Source organism: Lathamus discolor, unplaced genomic scaffold, assembly GCF_037157495.1.
Source record: "Lathamus discolor isolate bLatDis1 unplaced genomic scaffold, bLatDis1.hap1 Scaffold_1045, whole genome shotgun sequence".
Taxonomy (NCBI): Eukaryota; Metazoa; Chordata; class Aves; order Psittaciformes; family Psittacidae; genus Lathamus; species Lathamus discolor.
This window is the reverse complement of record NW_027069125.1, coordinates 1-19,617: the sequence shown is the minus strand read 5'-3', so window position 1 is coordinate 19,617 and position 19,617 is coordinate 1. Positions and strand designations below refer to the sequence as shown.

Below are 19,617 nucleotides of genomic sequence, written 5' to 3'. Positions count from 1 at the left end.
CCCTATGGCACCCTATAGAACCCTATGGCACCCTATAGAACCCTATAGAACCCTATGGCACCCTATAGAACCCTATGGCGCCACATGGAACTAACCCCACGGCACCCTATGGCATTGCATGGAACCATATAGCACCCTATGGCACCGCATGGAATCAACCCTATAGCACCCTATGGCACCACATGGAACCATATAGCACCCCATAGAACCCTATAGGACCCTATGGCACCACATGGAACCAACCCTATAGCACCCTATGGCATCACATGGAACCATATAGCACCCTATAGCACCCAATGGCACCGCATGGAACCACACAGCACCATATAGAACCCTATGGCATTGCATGGCACCCTATGGCACGGCATGGTACCACATACCATTCTATGGTACTGCGTGGCACCCTATGGTAACCCATGGCAGCGCATGGCACCCTACGGTAACCCACGGCACCCCCCGGCACCAAACGGCACCCCGTGACAACCCGTGGCCCCGCACGGCACCCAACAGTACCTCACAAGGTACCCCACGGCACTCCACGGCACCCACAAGGCACCAGCTGGCACCGCAAGCATGTGGGGCCGAGTGGGGCGGTGTGGGGCGGTGTGGGGTGGGTTGTGGGGTGGGTTGTGGGGCGGTGTGGGGCGGGTGTGGGCAGCCCAGCACGCGCCTGTGCCAAGCCTGAGTCACCGGCACCCGCACCCCACAGACACCCCCAGCCCCCCCCTCACCCCACAGCGCCCCCCCCCACCCCACAGACCCCGCTGCTGCAGCGCGGCCCCAGCACCCCACGGCCCCGGTGCTGCACCCACAGACCCCGCGCTCATCCCACGGCCCCCCCCCCCCCCCGCTCTGCGGCAACCCCCGCCCCTCCCCCCGCCCACGAGGGGGGGATGGGGGGGGGATGGGGGGGGGATGGGGGTGCCCCGGGAACGGGGGGGGGGGGGGGGGAACCGCGAATGGACCCGAACCGGGGATGGGCCCGAACCCGGGGAACCGGAACCCAAACCGGGAGCTGGGCCCGGTCCGGGGATGGACCCGAACCCAGGACGGAGCCGAACCGGGACTGGGGGGGGGGGGGGGGGGGCATGGACCCGAACCGGGGGGAACGGACCCGAACCGGGGGGAACGGACCCGAACCGGGGTGCGGGGGCTGGGGGGGGGAATGGGCCCGATCCCGCCCCGCCCGTACCGGTACCAGCAGCGGCTCCGCTTCCGCAGTGGGGGGCGGGGCTGGGAAAGGGGCGGGGCTACCAGAGAGGCGTGGCCGGGGGCGGGGCTTTCTCTGCCGTCCCGCCCCCGGTGAGCGCTGCGGTGATGGAGGGGTTAACGGCGAGCACGGGACCCACCGCATCCTGCACCGCGCACAGCACCCAGCACCCAGCACCCAGCATCCACCGCACACACAGCACCTATAGCATCCACCGCATCCTGCACCGCACCCAGCACCCAGCACCCAGCACCCATAGCATCCACCGCACCCATAGCATCCACCGCATCCACAGCATCCACCGCGCACCCAGCACACAGCACCCAGCATTCACCGCACCCATAGCATCCACCGCATCCTGCACTGCGCACACAGCACCCATAGCATCCACCGCACCCACTGCATCCACCGCATCCACCGTATCCACCGCGCACAATACCCAGCACCCAGCACCCAGCATCCACCGCACACACAGCACCCATAGCATCCACCGCATCCTGCACCGCGCACACAGCACCCATAGCATCCACCGCACCCACTGCATCCACCGCATCCACCGTATCCACCGCGCACAATACCCAGCACCCAGCACCCAGCATCCACCGCACACACAGCACCCATAGCATCCACCGCACCCACTGCATCCACCGCATCCACTGTATCCACTGCACACAGCACCCAGCACCCACTGCATCCACAGCATCCTGCACCGCACACACAGCACACACAGCATCCACCGCATCCACCACACACACAGCACCCAGTACCCAGCACCCACCACATCCACAGCATCCACCGCACACACAGCACCCAGCACCCATAGCATCCACTGCATCCACCGCACACACAGCACCCAGTACCCAGCACCCACCGCATCCTGCACCGCGCACCCAGCACCCACAGCATCCACCGCACCCACCGCACACCCAGCACCCAGCACGGCACCCGCTGCACTCACAGCACCCGCAGCACACCCAGCACCCCGAGGGTTGACGGGGTCAACCGCTTCCAGGACAGCCGCAGCCCCCGGCGGGGAAAGGGTTAAGCTCGGCCAAGGGCACCCGATCACCAGGGGTTAACCGTGACCAGTGCTCCCAGTGCGGGGAGGGCTCACACTACAGCCCCTATAGCCCCCCATAGCCCCCCATACCCCTCCATAGACCGCCACAGCCCCCTGTAGCCTCATAGCCCCCTACACGATGGCGGTACTGGTGGGTGCTGGTGCCAGTCCATGGCGGTGCCGTGCTTGGCCGGTTGCTCCCAGTCTGCTGGGAACGGGGGCTGCAGCCGGCACCAGGACCCATGGCAGGAGCTGGGAACCCGAACCAGTGCCAGGAACCCGAACCAGTGCCAGGAACCCGAACCGGTGCCAGGAACCCGAACCGGTGCCAGGAACCAGAACCGGTGCCAGGAACCCAAACCAGTGCCAGGAACCCAAACCGGTGCCAGGAACCCGAACCGGTGCCAGGAACCCGAACCGGTGCCAGGAGCTGGAGACGGTGCCAGGAACTGGGGCTGGTGCCGGGACCAGTAACGGTGCCAGGCATTGGTAGCAGTGCCAGGACCAGTAACAATGCTGGGGACCAGTAAGGGTGCTGGGACCAGAAACGGTGCCAGGGATTAGTGGTGGTGCCAGGATCGGTGGCGATGCTGGGGACCAGTAGCGGTGCCGCCACCAGTAACAGCGCTGGGACCAACAGCAGCGCCTGTGTGTGCAGGAACACGCGTGTGCCCATCATCAACACGCGACTGCACATGTGTGAGACTGCGCGCGTGCGCCTGAACACGCGTGCGAACCCCCGTGGGGCGTGCACACGCGTGTGCGAAAGGAGGTGCAACACAGGCATGGCCACGTATGAACACGCGTGTGAACTCAACTGCCTGGCTGCATGTGACACAGACGTGACGGCCTCGTGCCTCCCAGTACATCCCAGTGCCTCCCAGTACACCCCAGTGCAGCTCCCAGTGCCTCCTGGCACCTCCCATTACCTCCCAATGTGGCCGCTGCCTCCCAGTGCGGCTCCCATTACCTTCCAGTGCCTCCCAGTAACCTCCATTCCCTCCCATTGCCTCCCAGTACACCTCAGTGCAGCTCCCAGTGCCTCCCATTACCTCCCAATGTGGCCGCTGCCTCCCAGTGCAGCTCCCATTCCCTCCCAGTAACCCCCATTCCCTCCTAGTACACCCCAGTGCATCTCCCAGTGCCTCCCATTACCTCCCAATGTGGCAGCTGCCTCCCAGTGCGGCTCCCATTCCCTCCCAGTAACCCCCATTACCTCCCAGTACACCCCAGTGCATCTCCCAGTACCTTCCTTCACCCCCCAGTGCCTCCCATTCCCTCCCAGTAACTCCCATTCCCTCCCAGTGCACCCCAGTGCAGCTCCCAGTGCCTCCCAGTAACCCCCATTCCCTCCCGTCACCTCCCTGCGCCCCGGTGTGCGGCCCCGCTCACCGCAGTCACGCGCCGGTGCCGGTGGCGCGGGGCCAGACCCACACAAAGGCCCCTTTGAGCCGGGGGGCAAAGTCCAGCGCCGCGGCCCCACCGGAGCCGCACCGAGACCGGCACCACCCGGGGGGCAGCGGGGCCGTGGGCACCGGGAGGACGTCATGTGCCCCCCGTGCCCCCCCCACCGCGGGGTCGCTGTGTGACACGGGGGGCAAGCGTGTGTATGTACAGAGCACATACATGGGATGTGTGACATGGGATGTGACATGCGACGTGACATGTGACGTGACATGTGACGTGACATGGGATGTGACATGGGATGTGTGACATGCGACGTGACATGGGATGTGACATGGGATGTGACATGGGATGTGACATGTGATGTGTGACATGGGATGTGACATGGGATGTGTGACATGCGATGTGACATGGGATGTGACATAGGTTGTGACATGTGATGTGTGACATGCGATGTGACATGGGACGTAATGTGATGTGACATGTGATGTGACATGTCCCCCCACGTCCCCACCCACCAGGCAGCTGCCTGCACCCCTTAACCCTTGCAGGGAGGGCCCAGCCATGTGCCAGTCCCGGGCACCAGCACCACTGCCAGCTGGACCCATGGGCGTGCTCCTGCCTGTACCAGCAGCACGGGCAGTGCAGGCAGGATGTGGTGCAGGCAGGATGGAGCACCCTCCCCAGCACAGCTTGGGTGGGGGGCAGCGGGTGGAGGATCAGGCAGGGAGCAGAGGGTACAGGCAAGACACGATACAGGCAGGATGTGGTGCAGGCAGGGTGCGGCGCAGGCAGCTGCAGCATAGGGAAGGTGCAGTGCAGGCAGGATGCCATGCAGGCATTGCATCTGCAATGCAGGCAGGCAGAGTGGGATGCAGGCAGAGTGCAGGCACGCAGAGTTAACAGCAGTACAGGCAAGGTGCAGGCAGGGTTAACAGCGGGCAGGGAGCAGGCAGGATGTGATGCAGGCAGGGAGCAGGCAGCGTGAACAGCAAAAAGGGATAACGGTGGGCAGGGAGCAGTAAGGCCGGGTTAACAGCAGGCAGGGCGCAGGCAGGGTGCAGGCAGGGGCAGGCAGGGCGCAGGCAGGGGGCAGGCAGGGCTAACGGGGGGCAGAGGCCGGAACTTCTGGGATCGTTCCTATCCCTGCGCCGGGGGCAGCCCCAGCCCCAGGGGCTGTGGGGAGCAGGGCTGGGATGCTCCCAGCGCCGGGGGGGGGGCAGGACCACGCTGCATCGCCCCATGGGGGTCCACACGGGCCCGGCCGGGGACCCCAGCGAGCCGCATCCAGCCCCACATTCCCAGGCCAGGACCCCCCCCGTGACACACGGCCCGGGGCCGTCGAGGGGCACAGGGCACGCGGCGCTCCATGTGCCACGGGATGCGTGGCACATGGCACGCACGCGGCTGGCGCGGCACATGGCATGGTGCATAACGCGCGCCCCGGCACACGTCCCACACCAGGTGCCACACCAGCACCCGGCACACAGCACACAGCCCATGGCCCCAGCCCTTTATTGACCCCGCGCTCCGGCCCCGGCACACGTCCCCGTGCCCGCGTCAGGCGGCGCCGTGGCTCTCGCGCAGGCGCTGCCGCAGCTCCCGGTCCAGCGCGTGGTGCAGCGCACGGCAGCCGGCGGTGGCCGCGTCCAGCACCAGCTCCAGGCGCTCGCGGGGCAGGCGGGCGCTGAGCTGCAGCAGCGCCAGCAGCCCCGAGGCCGGCAGCAGCGCCAGCGCCAGCCCCGGCCCCGCCGCCGCCTCCTCGGCCCCGCTGGGGTCTGCCAGCGCCGTGTCCTCGGCCAGGGCGGCCGAGCTGGCGCACACCATGTCCCGCAGCGGGATCCCCGCGTCCAGCACCGCCAGCGCTGCCGCCGTGGTGCCGGCACAGCAGTGCCCTCCGTCCGCCTGCAGCACCTGTGGGGACACGGGGACGTCAGCGAGGGGACACGGCCCAGGGACGCAGAACACGGGGACAGGGACAGGGATACAGGGGCACAGAACATGGATACAGGGACAGGGATACAGGGATACAGAACATGGGCACAGGGACATGGCACAAGGACACAGAACATGGATACAGTGACAGGGATACAGGGACACAGAACATGGATACAGGGACATGGCACAGGGACACAGAACATGGGTACAGGAACAGGGATACAGGAACACAGAACATGGATACAGGGACATGGCACAGGGACACAGAACATGGGTACAGGAACAGGGATACAGGAACACAGAACATGGATACAGGGACATGGCACAGGGACACAGAACATGGATACAGGGACAGGGATAAGGGGACACAGAACATGGATACAGGACAGGGCACAAGGACACAGAACATGGGTACAGGAACAGGGATACAGGAACACAGAACATGGATACAGGGACATGGCACAGGGACACATAACACAGGTACAGGAATATGACACCAGGACACAAAACATGGATACAGGGACAGGGATACAGGGACAGGGATACAGGGACATGGCACAGGGACACAGAACACGGGTACAGGGACAGGGATACAGGGACACAGAACACGGATACAGGGACAGGGATACAGGGACACAGAACATGGGCACAGGGACAGGGATACAGGGACACAGAACATGGATACAGGGACATGGCACAAGGACACAGAACATGGATACAGGGACAGGGATACAGGGACACAGAACATGGATACAGGGACATGGCACAAGGACAAAGAACATGGATACAGGGACATGGCACAGGGACACAGAACATGGATACAGGGACAGGGATAAAGGGACACAACATGGATACAGGGACAGGGCACAAGGACACAGAACATGGGTACAGGAACAGGGATACAGGAACACAGAACATGGGTACAGGGACATGGCACAGGGACACAGAACACAGGTACAGGAATATGACACCAGGACACAAAACATGGATACAGGGACAGGGATACAGGGACAGGGATACAGGGACACAGAACATGAGCACAGGGACAGGGATACAGGGACACAGAACATGGGCACAGGGACAGGGATACAGGGACACAGAACATGGATACAGGGACATGACACAAGGACAAAGAACATGGATACAGGGACACGGCACAGGGACACAGAACACGGGCACAGGGACACGCCACGGTGCCTGCACAGCAGTGCCCCATCCGCCTGCAGCACCCGCAGACACGGGGACATCGGCACAGGGACACGGCACACATGTGGCCCATAGCTTGGAACACGGCACGTGCTGTGGCACACGGCACACAGACACAACAAGGACATGGACCACGGCACAAGGACACAGCACACGGCCCAGGGACACGGAACCAGGATGTGGCGCAGGGACACGGCGCAGGGACACGGCGCACAGGACACGCGGCATGGCCCGGAGCACGCAGTGTGGCACGCGGCAGAGTGCCATCAGCCTCACCGTGTCCAAACCATGCCCCCCCGTGCTCCCCCATGACCCTGCCACGGTCCCTCCCATCTCCCCTTAACATCCCCCCATTTCCCTGCCCTGTGCCCCAATGTCCCCGGCCATGTCCCCCCCCCAGACATCCCCCCAGTGTTCTCCCCAGTGCTCCAAACAATATCCTGCCATATCCCTCAGGCCACAATGGCCCCCCCAATATCCCCACGTCCTTCCCCACATCTCCCCCATGTCCACTCCATTTCCCTCCCCAATATCCCTCGCCATGGCCCCCCATGTGCTCCCCAATGTCCGATCACCATTAACCCCCCACATCCCTCCCCGTGTCCCTCCTCAATGTCCCTCCCATGTCCCCCTCACACCCCTCCCCATGTCCCTCCCCATGTCCCTCCCCAATGTCCCCCCATGTCCCCCCCACATCCTTCCCCAATGTCCCTCCACTGTCCCCCCATTAACCCCCCACATCCCTCCCCATGTCCCCCCATTAACCCCCCACATCCCTCCCCAATGTCCCCCCATGTCCCTCCCACATCCCTCCCCATGTCCCTCCCCCACGTCCCCCCATGTCCTCCCCACATCCCTTCCCAATGTCCCCCTATGTCCCCCATTAACCCCCCACATCCTTCCCCATGTCCTTCCCATGTCCCCCCATGAAACCCCACATCCCTCCCCATGTCCTTCCCGTGTCCCCGCATGTCCTCCCCACATCCCTTCCCAATGTCCCATGTCCCCCATTAACCCCCCACATCCCTCCCCACATCCCTCTCCAATGTCCCCCCCCATATCCCTCCCCATGTCCTCCCCCCCATCCCCACATCCCTCCCCGTGTCCCTTCCCAATGTCCCCCCATCATCCCTCCCCAATGTCCCTCCGCTGTCCCCCCATGTCCCCCCATGAACCCCCACATCCCTCCCCACATCCCTCCCCATGTCCCCCCATGTCCCCCCCCATCCCTCCCCATGTCCCCCCATGAACCCCCCCCGTCCCCCCGTGCCCCCCCCCGCGCTACCTGCACGTAGACGTCGATCTGGGAGCGGGGGAAGAGCTGGGTGAGGACGGCGGCCTCGAGGCTCTGCTGCAGCTGCAGCGCCAGCTCCGCGCCGCGCCGGTCCCCGTGCGGCCGCCGCCGCTCGGCCGAGCTGAAGGCGGCCAGGCTTGAAGCGGCAGTTGAGCACCGCCCGCTCGGGCAGCGCCCTCCCGCGGGGGCCGCGCACCTGCGGCCGGCAGCGGGGCAGCCGTGAGCGGGGCACGGAGCGGGAGCGGGGGGCGAGGGGGGGAAGGGGGGGAAAGGGGAGCGGGGAACGGGGGGGAAAGGGGGGGAAGGGGAGCGGGACACGGAGCGGGAGCGGGGGGGAAGGGGAGCGGGGGGGAAGGGGAGCGGGGGGGAAAGGGGGGGAAGGGGAGCGGGGCACGGAGCGGGAGCGGGGGGGAAGGGAGCGGGGACCTGGGGGGGAAGGGGGGGAAAGGGGAGCGGGGACCGGGGGGAAAGGGGAGCGGGGGGGGGCGAGGGGGGGAAAGGGGAGCGGGGAGCGGGGGGAAAGGGGGGGAAGGGGAGCGGGGAACGGGGGGGCGAGGGGGGAAAGGGGAGCGGGGGGGGCGAGGGGAAGGGGGGGAAGGGGAGCGGGGACCGGGGGGGCAGCGGTGGGGGGGGGGGGGGCACACACACACGGATGGACGACGCGGAACGGGATGCGCAGGAGGCGGAGGGACCGGGAGAAACGGGGGCGCCGGGGAAGGAGCGAAGGGAAGCGGGAGGACTGCAGGGAACGAGATAAACGGGGCGGGGGCAGGAGGGAGCGGGGGGTGCTGGGGCGGAGCAGGGTCAAGGGGGGGGGAGCGAAGGGAGACGCGGAGGGGACCCGAGGCCGCGCCGCCCGCTGCGCTGACCTCGTGCGGGCCGTAGACCACGGCCAGGGCCTTGGTGTTGCCCTGCTCGAGGTACGCGGAGCCGTCGGCCTGCGCGAACAGCCCGAGCCGGGCGCGCACCTTCCGGATCTCCGCGGGCCGGCGCCCGTCGGCGCGGAAGCCCTCGTCCGACAGCAGCTCCGCCGCCGCCATCGCGCCGCGCGCTTCCGGCCAGCGCGCGCCCCTTCCGCGGGAGGACACGCCCCCTTCCGCGGGAGGACACGCCCCTTTCCGCGGGAGGACACGCCCCCCTTACGCGGGAGGACACGCCCCCCTCCGCGAGAGGACACGCCCCCTTACGCGGGAGGACACGCCCCTTCCGCGGGAGGACACGCCCCCCTCCGCGGGAGGACACGCCCCCTCCGCGGGAGGACACGCCCCCTCTGCCGCAGCCCCGCTGAGGGCCCCGGCGAGGCCTCGCCCCCCGGCAGCGATACCTGACGAAGCCACGCCTCCGTAGAAACGTCACTCGCAGGCCACGCCCCCAAACGAGACGTCCCCGCTCCTAACCCACGCCCCCACGCCGCGCACCGCCTCCTGCTCGAGGCCACGCCCCCATCGGTGACATCACCCATGAGGCCACGCCCCCAGACCGCTCGACCCCGTTAGGACACGCGCCCATGCCAGGCACCCCCCCCAACCTCCGCTGAGGCCACGCCCCCTCGAGCAGACGCCCCCCTCTGAGGCCCCGCCCCCCGTGGCCGGTGAACGGAGCCGAACCGAACCGAGCCGAGCCGAGCCGAGCCGAGCCGAGCCGAGCCCCGCGCCGCCCGGAGCCGCCCCCATGGCTGCCGAGGGCCCCTTGCCCGGCCCCGCCGGGTTCCAGTTCGCCATCGACCGCGGCGGGACCTTCACGGACGTGTTCGCCCGCTGCCCCGGCGGCCGCGTCCGCGTCCTCAAGCTGCTCTCCGAGGACCCGGCCTACGCAGACGCCCCCACCGAGGGCATCCGCCGCGTCCTGGAGGAGGTGCGGGCCCGGGCAGCTCGGGGGCGGCCCCTTCCCTTGGGGCCCTTCCTTGCGACCCCCTCCGCATCCCCGGGACGCCCCCCCCAGCACTTCCGCCGGAGCCCCCGATGCCCCCTGACACCTCTTGGGGGGACCCCCCCCCCCAGGACCCCCCATGACCTTCTCGGAGCCGGAATTCCCCTTGGGACGCTCCTGGGACCGGCCGGAACCCCCCCACATCTCCCCATACCCCCTCCCCGATGGGGTCCCGGGAGGCCCGCGGTGGTGCTGGGGGTCTGCGGTGGTGCTGGGGGTCCCTGCGGGTCAAGGGGGCTGGGGGTCCCCGGTGGCTCCGTGGGGCTGGGGATCCCCGGTGGCTCCATGGGGCTGAGGGTCCCGGTAGCTCCTTGGGGCTGAGGGTTCCGGTGGCTCCATGGGGCTGGGGATCCCCGGTGGCTCCGTGGGGCTGGGGGTCCCCGGTGACTCCATGGGGCTGGGGGGTCCCCGGTGACTCCATGGGGCTGAGGTTCCCCGCTGGTTCCATGGGGCTGGGGTCCCGGTGCCTCCTTGGGGCTGAGGTTCCCCGGTGGCTCCATGGGGCTGAGGGTCCCGGTGCCTCCTTGGGGCTGGGGTCCCCGGTGCCTCCCTGGGGCTGAGGTGCCGGTGCCGCAGGAGCTGGGGGTGCCGCTGCCCCGGGACCAGGCGCTGGACGCGGCCGGTATCGAGTGGATCCGGATGGGCACCACGGTGGCCACCAACGCGCTGCTGGAGCGCCGGGGCGAGCGCGTGGCGCTGCTGGTGACCCGCGGCTTCCGCCACCTCCTGCACATCGGCACCCAGGCGCGGCCGCGCATCTTCGACCTGGTGAGCCCCGGCCCCGGCCCCGGCCAAGCGCGTCCCCGGGCGACCCCGGCGCTGGCAGCGCCCCGAGTGCCCACGCCGGAGGCCGCTGGTGCCGGCAGCGCGTCCCCGTGTCCCATGAGCGCCGCTGCGTTCGAGCCGGCCCCGGCCGGGCCCCCGCTGCCCCCGGCCCGTTCCTCGGCCGCGGTGGGCGCTGCGGTGGCCCCGGTGCCGCCCCGTGTCCCTCTCCCTCCCTGGCCCCGGTGCTGCCGGTGCTGCCCCGTGTCCCTGCCGCTCCCTCGGCCCCGGTGGCCCCGGTGCCACCCCGTGTCCCTGCCGCTCCCTGGCCCCGGTGCCGCCGGTGCCACCCCGTGTCCCGCAGGCGGTGGCGGTGCCCGAGGTGCTGTACGAGGAGGTGATCGAGGTGGACGAGCGGCTCATCCCGCACCAGCCGCGCTGCCGCCTCCCGGGCACGGCCTCGCTCCCGGTGCTCCAAGGTACGGCCGAGGCCCCGGGGGGGCGGCCCCGGCTCCGGGCCCCCCCCCCTCACCCGCCCGCTGCTGTCCGCAGGGTCCATGGGGGTGTCGCTGGTGCTGCAGCGGCCGCTGGAGCTCTCGGCGCTGCGGAGGGAGCTGGAGGGGGTGCGGGACCGCGGCATCCGCAGCCTGGCCGTGCTGCTGCTGCACTCCTACGCGTGAGGCCGGGGCGCCCAGTGGTGGTCGGGGGGGCCCTGGTGGGGTGGGGGGATCCCTGGGGGGCTTTTAGGGCCCTGGAGGGGGGGGGGGGGGCAGGAGGACTTTTGCGGGGTTGCGGGTTCCCGTTGGGGTTTGGTGAGCTCCTGGTGCGGTTGGGGGGGGTCCGGTTGGGTACTGGTGGGGTTTGGGGGTGCCCGCTGTGGTTTTGGGGAGCCCTGGCATGGTTCGGGGTCCCGGTTGGGTCTGTGGAGGGGTTTGGGGTGGTTCTGGGGGCTCGGTTTGGGGCTCCCGATGGAGGCTCTGGTGGGTTCTGGGGTGTCCGCGGTGCCCATCGCGGTGCCTGCAGGTGGCCGGGCCACGAGCAGCGAGTGGCGGCGCTGGCGCAGGAGCTGGGCTTCGAGCACGTGTCGCTGTCCTCGGCCGTGGCGCCCATGGTGCGCGCGGTGCCGCGCGGCTTCACCGCCTGCGCCGACGCCTACCTGAGCCCCTGCATCCAGCGGTACCTGCACGGCTTCCGCGCCGGCTTCCGGCACCGCCTGAAGGTGAGGGCACAGGGACCCCCCCCGGACCCTGCCCCGTGATACCCCCCCCCGGGACACCCCTTGGGACACCCAGCACTGCCATAGGCATCCTGTAACACCCCTCCGTGGGCACCCATCACCCCGTGGGCACCCATCGCATCGGGACCCTGCCGTGGGCACCCATTGCTCAGCATTCCTCCGCAGACATCTATCCGATTGGGACCCCCCCATTGGCACCCATCTCACCATGACCACCCCATTGGCACCCATCTCACCATGACCACCCCATTGGCACCCATCTCACCATGACCACCCCAATGGCACCCATCTCACCATGACCACCCCAATGGCACCCATCTCACCATGACCACCCATTGGCACCCATCTCACCATGACCACCCCATTGGCACCCATCTCACCATGACCACCCCATTGGCACCCATCTCACCATGACCACCCCAATGGCACCCATCCCACCATGACCACCCCATTGGCACCCATCCCACCCTCCATGGCACCCATCACTCCCCACCGCACTGCGATCCCCCATGGGCACATGTGCACTACGGACACCTATTGCCCATCACACCTCCATGGGTCCCCACCTAATTGGGACCCCCCATCCCACCGTGACACCCTATGAGACCCCATCCCACCCAATGCGCACCCATGCCCCCCTGTGCAGGGCGTGCCGGTGCTGTTCATGCGCTCGGATGGGGGCCTCACGCCGATGGAGAAATTCTCCGGTGCCAGCTCATCCTGTCGGGCCCGGCCGGCGGCGTCGTTGGCTACGCCATGACCACGTACGAGCACGGCGACGGGACACCCGTCATAGGCTTTGACATGGGAGGTGAGCCCAGGCACCAGCACCCGTGGGGGCCACCACGGGACGGGGTGGGCAAAGAGCCCCAAGGGTGCTGGATGGTGCCACCTCCAGTGGGGACGGTCACTGGTGCTGTCCCTCGGGCCTCGGTGGGGGTCGGTGTCCCCACTGATGGATGGGGGCATCGAGGCATCACCAGAGGGATCCATGGGGTGAGGGTCAACAGGCAAAGGGCTGGGTCCCACCTTGGGCCCCAACAGCCCCAGGAACACTAAATCCTTAGGGAAGAGCGGCTGGAAACTGCTCATGGAGCAGGAGCTGGGGTGAGGGAGCTGCACATGAGCATCCTGTGCCCGTGGCCGCATCCTGCCTGTACCAGCCCCAGGGCGGCAGCGGGGCCGGGGCAGGGATTGTGCCCCTGCACCGGGCACTGGGGGGGCCGCAGCTCGGATCCTGTGCTCAGCTCCGGGCCCCTCACTGCAAGAGAGACACTGAGGGGCTGGAGTGGGCCAGAGGAGGGCAATGGGGCTGGTGCAGGGCCTGGAGCCCAGCGGGGATGGGGAACGGCTGAGGGACCTGGGGGGTTCAGATGGAGAAGATCTGGGCCAGGGGTTCCATGGCTCCGCGCTGCTCCCTCCGCAGGCACCTCCACCGATGTCAGCCGCTACGCCGGTGAGTACGAGCACGTCTTTGAGGCCACCACAGCCGGTGTCACCATCCAGGCGCCGCAGCTCGACATCAACACGGTGGCGGCCGGCGGCGGCTCCCGGCTCTTCTTCAGGTGGGTGCCAGCCCCAGCGCCCACGAGTGCCATGGGCATGGGCATGGGCATGGGCATGGGCATGGGCATGGGCATGGTGATGGACATGGGCATGGACGAGCCTGGTTCGGTGGATCTGCCTCCTTGTGTCTCCACTTCAGGTCTGGGCTCTACGTGGTTGGCCCTGAGTCAGCGGGTGCCCACCCCGGCCCCGCGTGTTACCGCAAGGGTGAGCGCTGTGGGGACCTGGGATGGGAATCGGATGGGCAGGGGATGGGATGAGGATGGGATTGGGAGGGGATGGGCCAGTGCTCTGCTCGCCATCCATCACCCATTGACCACCATCAAGGTTTAGAGGGTCCATTGACCATCCCCATCATGGTTTAGGGTATCCACTGACTACCACCATCATGGTTTAGGGGGTCCATTGACCATCCCCATCATGTCCGTTGACCTCCATCATGGTTTAGGGGGTCCATTGACCATCCCCATCATGTCCGTTGACCACCATCATGGTTTAGGGGGCCGTTGACCATCCCCATCGTGGTTTAGGGTATCCACTGACTACCACCATCATGGTTTAGGGGGTCCATTGACCATCCCCATCGTGGTTTAGGGTATCCACTGACTACCACCATCATGGTTTAAGGGGTCCATTGACCATCCCCATCATGTCCATTGACCACCATCAAGGTTAGAGGGTCCATTGACCATCCCCATCATGTCCGTTGACCACCATCATGGTTTAGGGGGTCCATTGACCATCCCCATCGTGGTTTAAGGTATCCACTGACTACCACCATCATGGTTTAGGGGGTCCGTTGACCATCCCCATCGTGGTTTAGGGTATCCACTGACTACCACCATCATGGTTTAGGGGGTCCGTTGACCATCCCCATCGTGGTTTAGGGTATCCACTGACTACCACCATCATGGTTTAGGGGGTCCATTGACCATCACTGATGCCAACCTCTGCCTCGGCCGCCTCCTCCCCGAGTACTTCCCACGGATCTTCGGCCCCGGCGAGGACCAGCCCCTGTGCCGGGACACGGTGGTGCGGGCATTCCAAGCCATGGCCGCCGACATTGCCGCCTTCACCGCCAGCACGGCCGGTGACACCGGTGACACCAACACCAGTGACACCAGTGCCGCCAGCACCCCCAGTGCCCCGCAGCCCCTGTCAGTGGAGGAGGTGGCCATGGGCTTCGTGCGTGTGGCCAATGAAGCCATGTGCCGGCCCATCCGCGCCCTCACGCAGGTTGGTGGCCATGGGGGGGGGGGGGTTTGGGGGTTCCGGTGTTACCGGTGTCACCATGGGGTCTGTGTCCCCTGCCAGGCCCGAGGCCATGACACTGCCCGGCACGTGCTGGCGTGTTTTGGGGGTGCCGGGGGCAACACGCGTGTGCCATTGCCCGCGCCCTCGGCATGAGCCGTGTCTTCATCCACAGGTACCTGCTGGGGGGGTGTGGAGACCCCCGCGGGGTGGGGGGGATTGGGATTGCCCTGGGTCCCCAGGGGGTGGGTGGGATCGGGGGGGTCCTGGTGTCCCATGGAGATGGGTTGGGGTGCTCCGGTTCCACGTGGAGAAGGGGTGGGGGGTCCCTATGGAGATGGGTTTTGGGGGGGTCTTGGTTTCTCAAAGTGGAGACCTTGGCTCTGTTTTGGGGTCCCCATGTCCTGGGTCCCCATGCCCAGGAACAGTGGGGTGCTCTGGCTGGTTTTGGGGTGCTGTTTCCCATATCCCCATGGCCCAGTCCCATGTCCCCATGCAGGCGCAGTAAGGTGGCCATGGCTGCTTTTGGGGTGCCCATGGCCGTGTTTTGGGGTTCCATGTCCCCATACGGGCACAACAGGGTTCTATGGCCGGTTTGGGGTGCATGTCCCATGTCCCCCTGTCCTGCAGGCACAGGGGGCTGCTCTGGCTCTGTTTTGGGGTCCCTAAGGCTCTGTTCTGTGGTGCCCCCCAGGCGCAGTGGGGTGCGCTGGATGGGTTTGGGATGCTGTGGGTGGCTTTGGGGTGCCATATCCCCTGTCCCGCAGGCACAGCGGGCTGCTGTCGGCCGTGGGGCTGGCGCTGGCGGACGTGGTGCACGAGGCACAGGCTCCCTGTGCCCTTCCCTACGCTCCCGACTCCTTCCCACACCTGGACCAGCGCATCCAGGAGCTGGAGCAGGAATGCCGGGATGTGCTGCAGGAGCAGGGCTTCAGGCTGTGAGCACGGGCACTGGGCACGGGGGGACAGGGGGGGCGTGGGGTGGATGGAGTGTGGGGTCAGTGGAGATGGATGAAGATGGACATGGGGATGGGAGCATGGGGATGAGACGGAGATGGGTGGGATCGGATGAGGATACGTGAATGAGATAGGGATATGGGGATGGAGATGGGAGGGAATGGATGGAGATGGGGATAGGATGGAGGAGGGGACTGGGTTGAGTTACGGGGAAGGGATCAGATGGGAATGGAGATGGGAAGCGAATGGGATGGAGATGGGAAGCGAATGGATGGAGATGGGAAGCGAATGGGATGGAGATGGGACAGATGGGAACATGGGGATGGGATTGAGGTGAATGGAGATGGGGTGGGGATGGAGATGGAGAGGGCATAGGGATGGGATAGGGATGGAACGGGGATGGGGACATGGCAATGGTGGCAGGGGGACAGGGCCGGGGCCAGGGGTGACTGGGACAGGGACAGACCTGGAGAGGGCTGACGGGGGGTTGACGGGGGGTGATGGGGGGTTATGGGGCTGTGCGCAGGGAGCAGATCCGCACGGAGTCGTTCCTACACCTGCGCTAACGAAGGCACCGACTGCGCCCTCATGTGCTCGGCCAAGGGGCACCCGGCCACCGCCGGCTCCTGCCGCGCTGGGGACTTCCTCAGCGCCTTCACCAGCCGGTGCGGCCCGAGCGGGGCCCAGCCCAGCGCTGGAGCCACGTCCCAGGGCGCAGGATCCGCATCCCGGCACCCGGGTCCCCCTCCCGGCACCGCAATCCCAGCCCAGCCCTGTGATCCCGGCCCCAGCGCCACAGTCCCTGTCCCAGCGCCAAGATCCCTGTCCCAGTGCCGTGATCCCCATTCCAGTGCCGTGATCCCTATCCCAGTGCTGTGTTCCCTGTCCCAGTGCCGTGATCCCTGTCCCAGCGCCAAGATCCCTGTCCCAGTGCCGTGATCCCCATTCCAGCACCAAGATCCCTGTCCCAGCGCCAAGATCCCCGTCCCAGTGCCGTGTTCCCTGTCCCAGTGCCGTGATCCCTGTCCCAGTGCCGTGATCCCCATTGCAGCACCAAGATCCCTGTCCCAGTGCCATGATCCCCGTCCCAGTGCCGTGATCCCCATTCCAGCCCCGTGATCCCTGTCCCAGTGCCGTGATCCCTGTCCCAGCGCCAAGATCCCTGTCCCAGTGCCGTGATCCCCATTCCAGTGCCAAGATCCCTGTCCCAGTGCCAAGATCCCCGTCCCAGTGCCGTGATCCCTGTCCCAGTGCCGTGATCCCCATCCCAGTGCCGTGATCCCCGTCCCAGTGCCGTGATCCCCATTCCAGTGCCGTGATCCCTGTCCCAGTGCCATGATCCCTGTCCCAGTGCCGTGATCCCCATTCCAGCACCAAGATCCCTGTCCCAGTGCCGTGATCCCCTTCTTGGCACCGCGATCCCCACTGCAGAGTCCCAGTCCCCGATCCCCGCACCCCGATCCCGCCTGCCCCGTGCCGGTGCCGGTGCCGGTGCCGGTGCCGGCCCCGTCCCAGCTGCCCCCCCCCCGCAGGTACCGCCTGGAGTTCGGGTTCACGATCCCGGACCGGGCCGTGCTCGTGGACGACGTCCGGGTGCGCGGCACCGGCTCCAGCGGCAGCAGCGCCCGGAGCCCCCCTGAGCCCCAGCGGGGAACCCCCCCCCCGTGGAGACGGTGGGGACGGGGGGAAAGGGGGGGGAAAGGGGGTCCGAGGGGACAGGGGTGACAGAGGGGACCGGGGGGGCAGGGGGATGGAGGGGACGAGGGAGACCAAAGAGACCGGAGGCGAGAGGGGGGGAAACGGGGACAGGAAGGGAAACAAGCGGGGTGGGGGTGACCGGGAGGACTGGGGGGGCCAGGGGGGGCCAGAGTGGAACGGGGAGGATGGGGGGGAGGAAGGGCAGGGGGAGAGGGGAAAAGGATGGGGGCAACGGGGGAGGCCGTGGGGGATAGAGGGCACCGGGCGGGTGAGGGGGGACCCCCCAGTGGTGACGTTTTGGGGGGGTCCCGCAGGTGACGCGGTGCTACTTCGAGGAGGGGTACATGGACACCCCCGTGTTCCTGCTGCAGGCGCTGGCCTGCGACCACCGCATCCCCGGGCCCGCCATCATCATCGACAGCAATAGGTGGGGAGCAAGGGGGGAGCGTGGGGCACAGCAGGATCCCCGCGGAGCTCATGGGGCCCCCAGGGAGACACCGGGGACCCCAGGGGGCAGGGGGGGGCAAGGAGCTGGTGGGAGCCCCATGGGGAGAGCCATGGGGAGCCCTGAGGAGCTGCCTGGCTCCTGGGGAGCTGTGGGGGGACCCCCAAGGAGGTGGTGGGGACCCCGGGCAAGCCGCTGACCCTCAGCCTCCCGCAGCACCATCGTGGTGGAGCCGGGCTGCACCGCCGGCATCACCCGCTTCGGCGACATCTCCATCGCCGTGGGGTCGGTGGCCCCGCGCCCCATCGGCCCCCAGCTCGACCCCGTGCAGCTCTCCATCTTCTCCCACCGTTTCATGAGCATCGCAGGTGTGGGGCGGGGGCAGTGTGGGGCCGGGGGCACTGTGGGGCCGGCGGGGCTCCATGGGGCTCTATGGGGCAGGAGCCGGCTCCCGAGGGTCCCGTGTCCCCCGCAGAGCAGATGGGCCGCATCCTGCAGCGCACGGCCATCTCCACCAACATCAAGGAGCGCCTGGACTTCTCCTGCGCGCTCTTCGGGCCGGATGGGGGGCTGGTGTCCAACGCGCCCCACATCCCCGTGCACCTCGGCGCCATGCAGGAGGCCGTCCAGTTCCAGGCAGGGGCTCCGGGGACACGGCAGGACCCCGGGGAGGCGGAAGGACCCTGGGGGGGCCAATGGGGACCCTGGGGAGATGTGGGGACACATTGCTGGTGGAGACACGGTGGGGATGCTATGGGGATGGTGAGGGCATGGTGGTAGTGCCGTGCTGCTGGTGGAGACAGTGGGGATGCTGTGGGGATGCTATGGGGATGGTGAGGGCATGGTGGTGGTGCTGTATTGCTGGTGGAGACATGGTGGGGATGCTATGGGGATGGTGAGGATGTGGTGGTAGTGCCGTGCTGCTGGTGGAGACACGGTGGGGATGCTATGGGGATGCTATGGGGTTGGTGAGGACATGGCAGCAGTGCCATATTGCTGGTGGAGACACGGTGGGGATGCTATGGGATGCTATGGGGATGGTGGTAGTGCTGTGCTGCTGGTGGAGACACGGTGGGGTTGCTATGGGGATGCTATGGGGATGGTGAGGGCATGGTGGTGGTGCTGTATTGCTGGTGGAGACACGGTGGGGATGCTATGGGGATGGTGAGGGCATGGTGGTGGTGCTGTATTGCTGGTGGAGACACGGTGGGGATGCTATGGGGATGCTATGGGGATGGTGAGGACATGGTGGTGGTGCTGTACTGCTGGTGGAGACACAGTGGGGATGCTATGGGGATGGTGAGGACATGGCGGCAGTGCCATATTGCTGGTGGAGACACGGTGGGGATGCTATGGGGATGCTATGGGCGTGGTGGTAGTGCTGTGCTGCTGGTGGAGACACGGTGGGGATGCTATGGGGATGCTATGGGGATGCTATGGGGATGGTGAGGGCATGGTGGCGGTGCTGTATTGCTGGTGGAGACACGGTGGGGATGCTGTGGGGATGCTATGGGCATGGTGAGGCCATGGCGGCAGCACCGTGCTGCTGCTGGGATGCGCTGAGCCCTTGGAGGTGCCGCAACAGATCCGGAACCTGGGTGAGGACCTGCGGGACGGGGACGTGATCCTGAGCAACCACCCGTGCGCGGGGGGCAGCCAA

At 67.1% G+C, this 19,617-nt stretch overlaps 2 protein-coding genes across 2 annotated transcripts; one reads left to right on the top strand and one right to left on the bottom strand.

Annotated features, from left to right (window-relative positions):
* Nucleotides 1-5,175: 5,175 nt before the first annotated feature.
* On the bottom strand, nt 5,176-9,210 carry LOC136006240 (exosome complex component RRP41-like). The gene is given in 4 exon segments (XM_065664291.1): nt 5,176-5,588; nt 8,104-8,250; nt 8,252-8,308; nt 8,982-9,210. Coding segments are annotated over 4 exon segments (729 nt in total). The 5' UTR covers nt 9,153-9,210; the 3' UTR covers nt 5,176-5,234.
* Nucleotides 9,211-9,578: 368 nt separating this feature from the next.
* Nucleotides 9,579-19,614, top strand: LOC136006238 (5-oxoprolinase-like; the record flags this gene model as incomplete). Its single annotated transcript, XM_065664289.1, is given in 21 exon segments — nt 9,579-9,966; nt 10,618-10,809; nt 11,168-11,282; nt 11,356-11,479; nt 11,827-12,022; nt 12,687-12,747; nt 12,750-12,851; nt 13,467-13,605; nt 13,746-13,813; nt 14,526-14,842; nt 14,921-14,975; nt 14,978-15,032; nt 15,625-15,795; nt 16,341-16,377; nt 16,379-16,479; nt 17,347-17,455; nt 17,458-17,487; nt 17,827-17,939; nt 18,174-18,325; nt 18,433-18,593; nt 19,543-19,614. Coding segments are annotated over 21 exon segments (2,553 nt in total), but the record flags the coding sequence as incomplete, so codon positions are not given.
* Between the last annotated feature and the right edge of the window lie 3 nt (nt 19,615-19,617).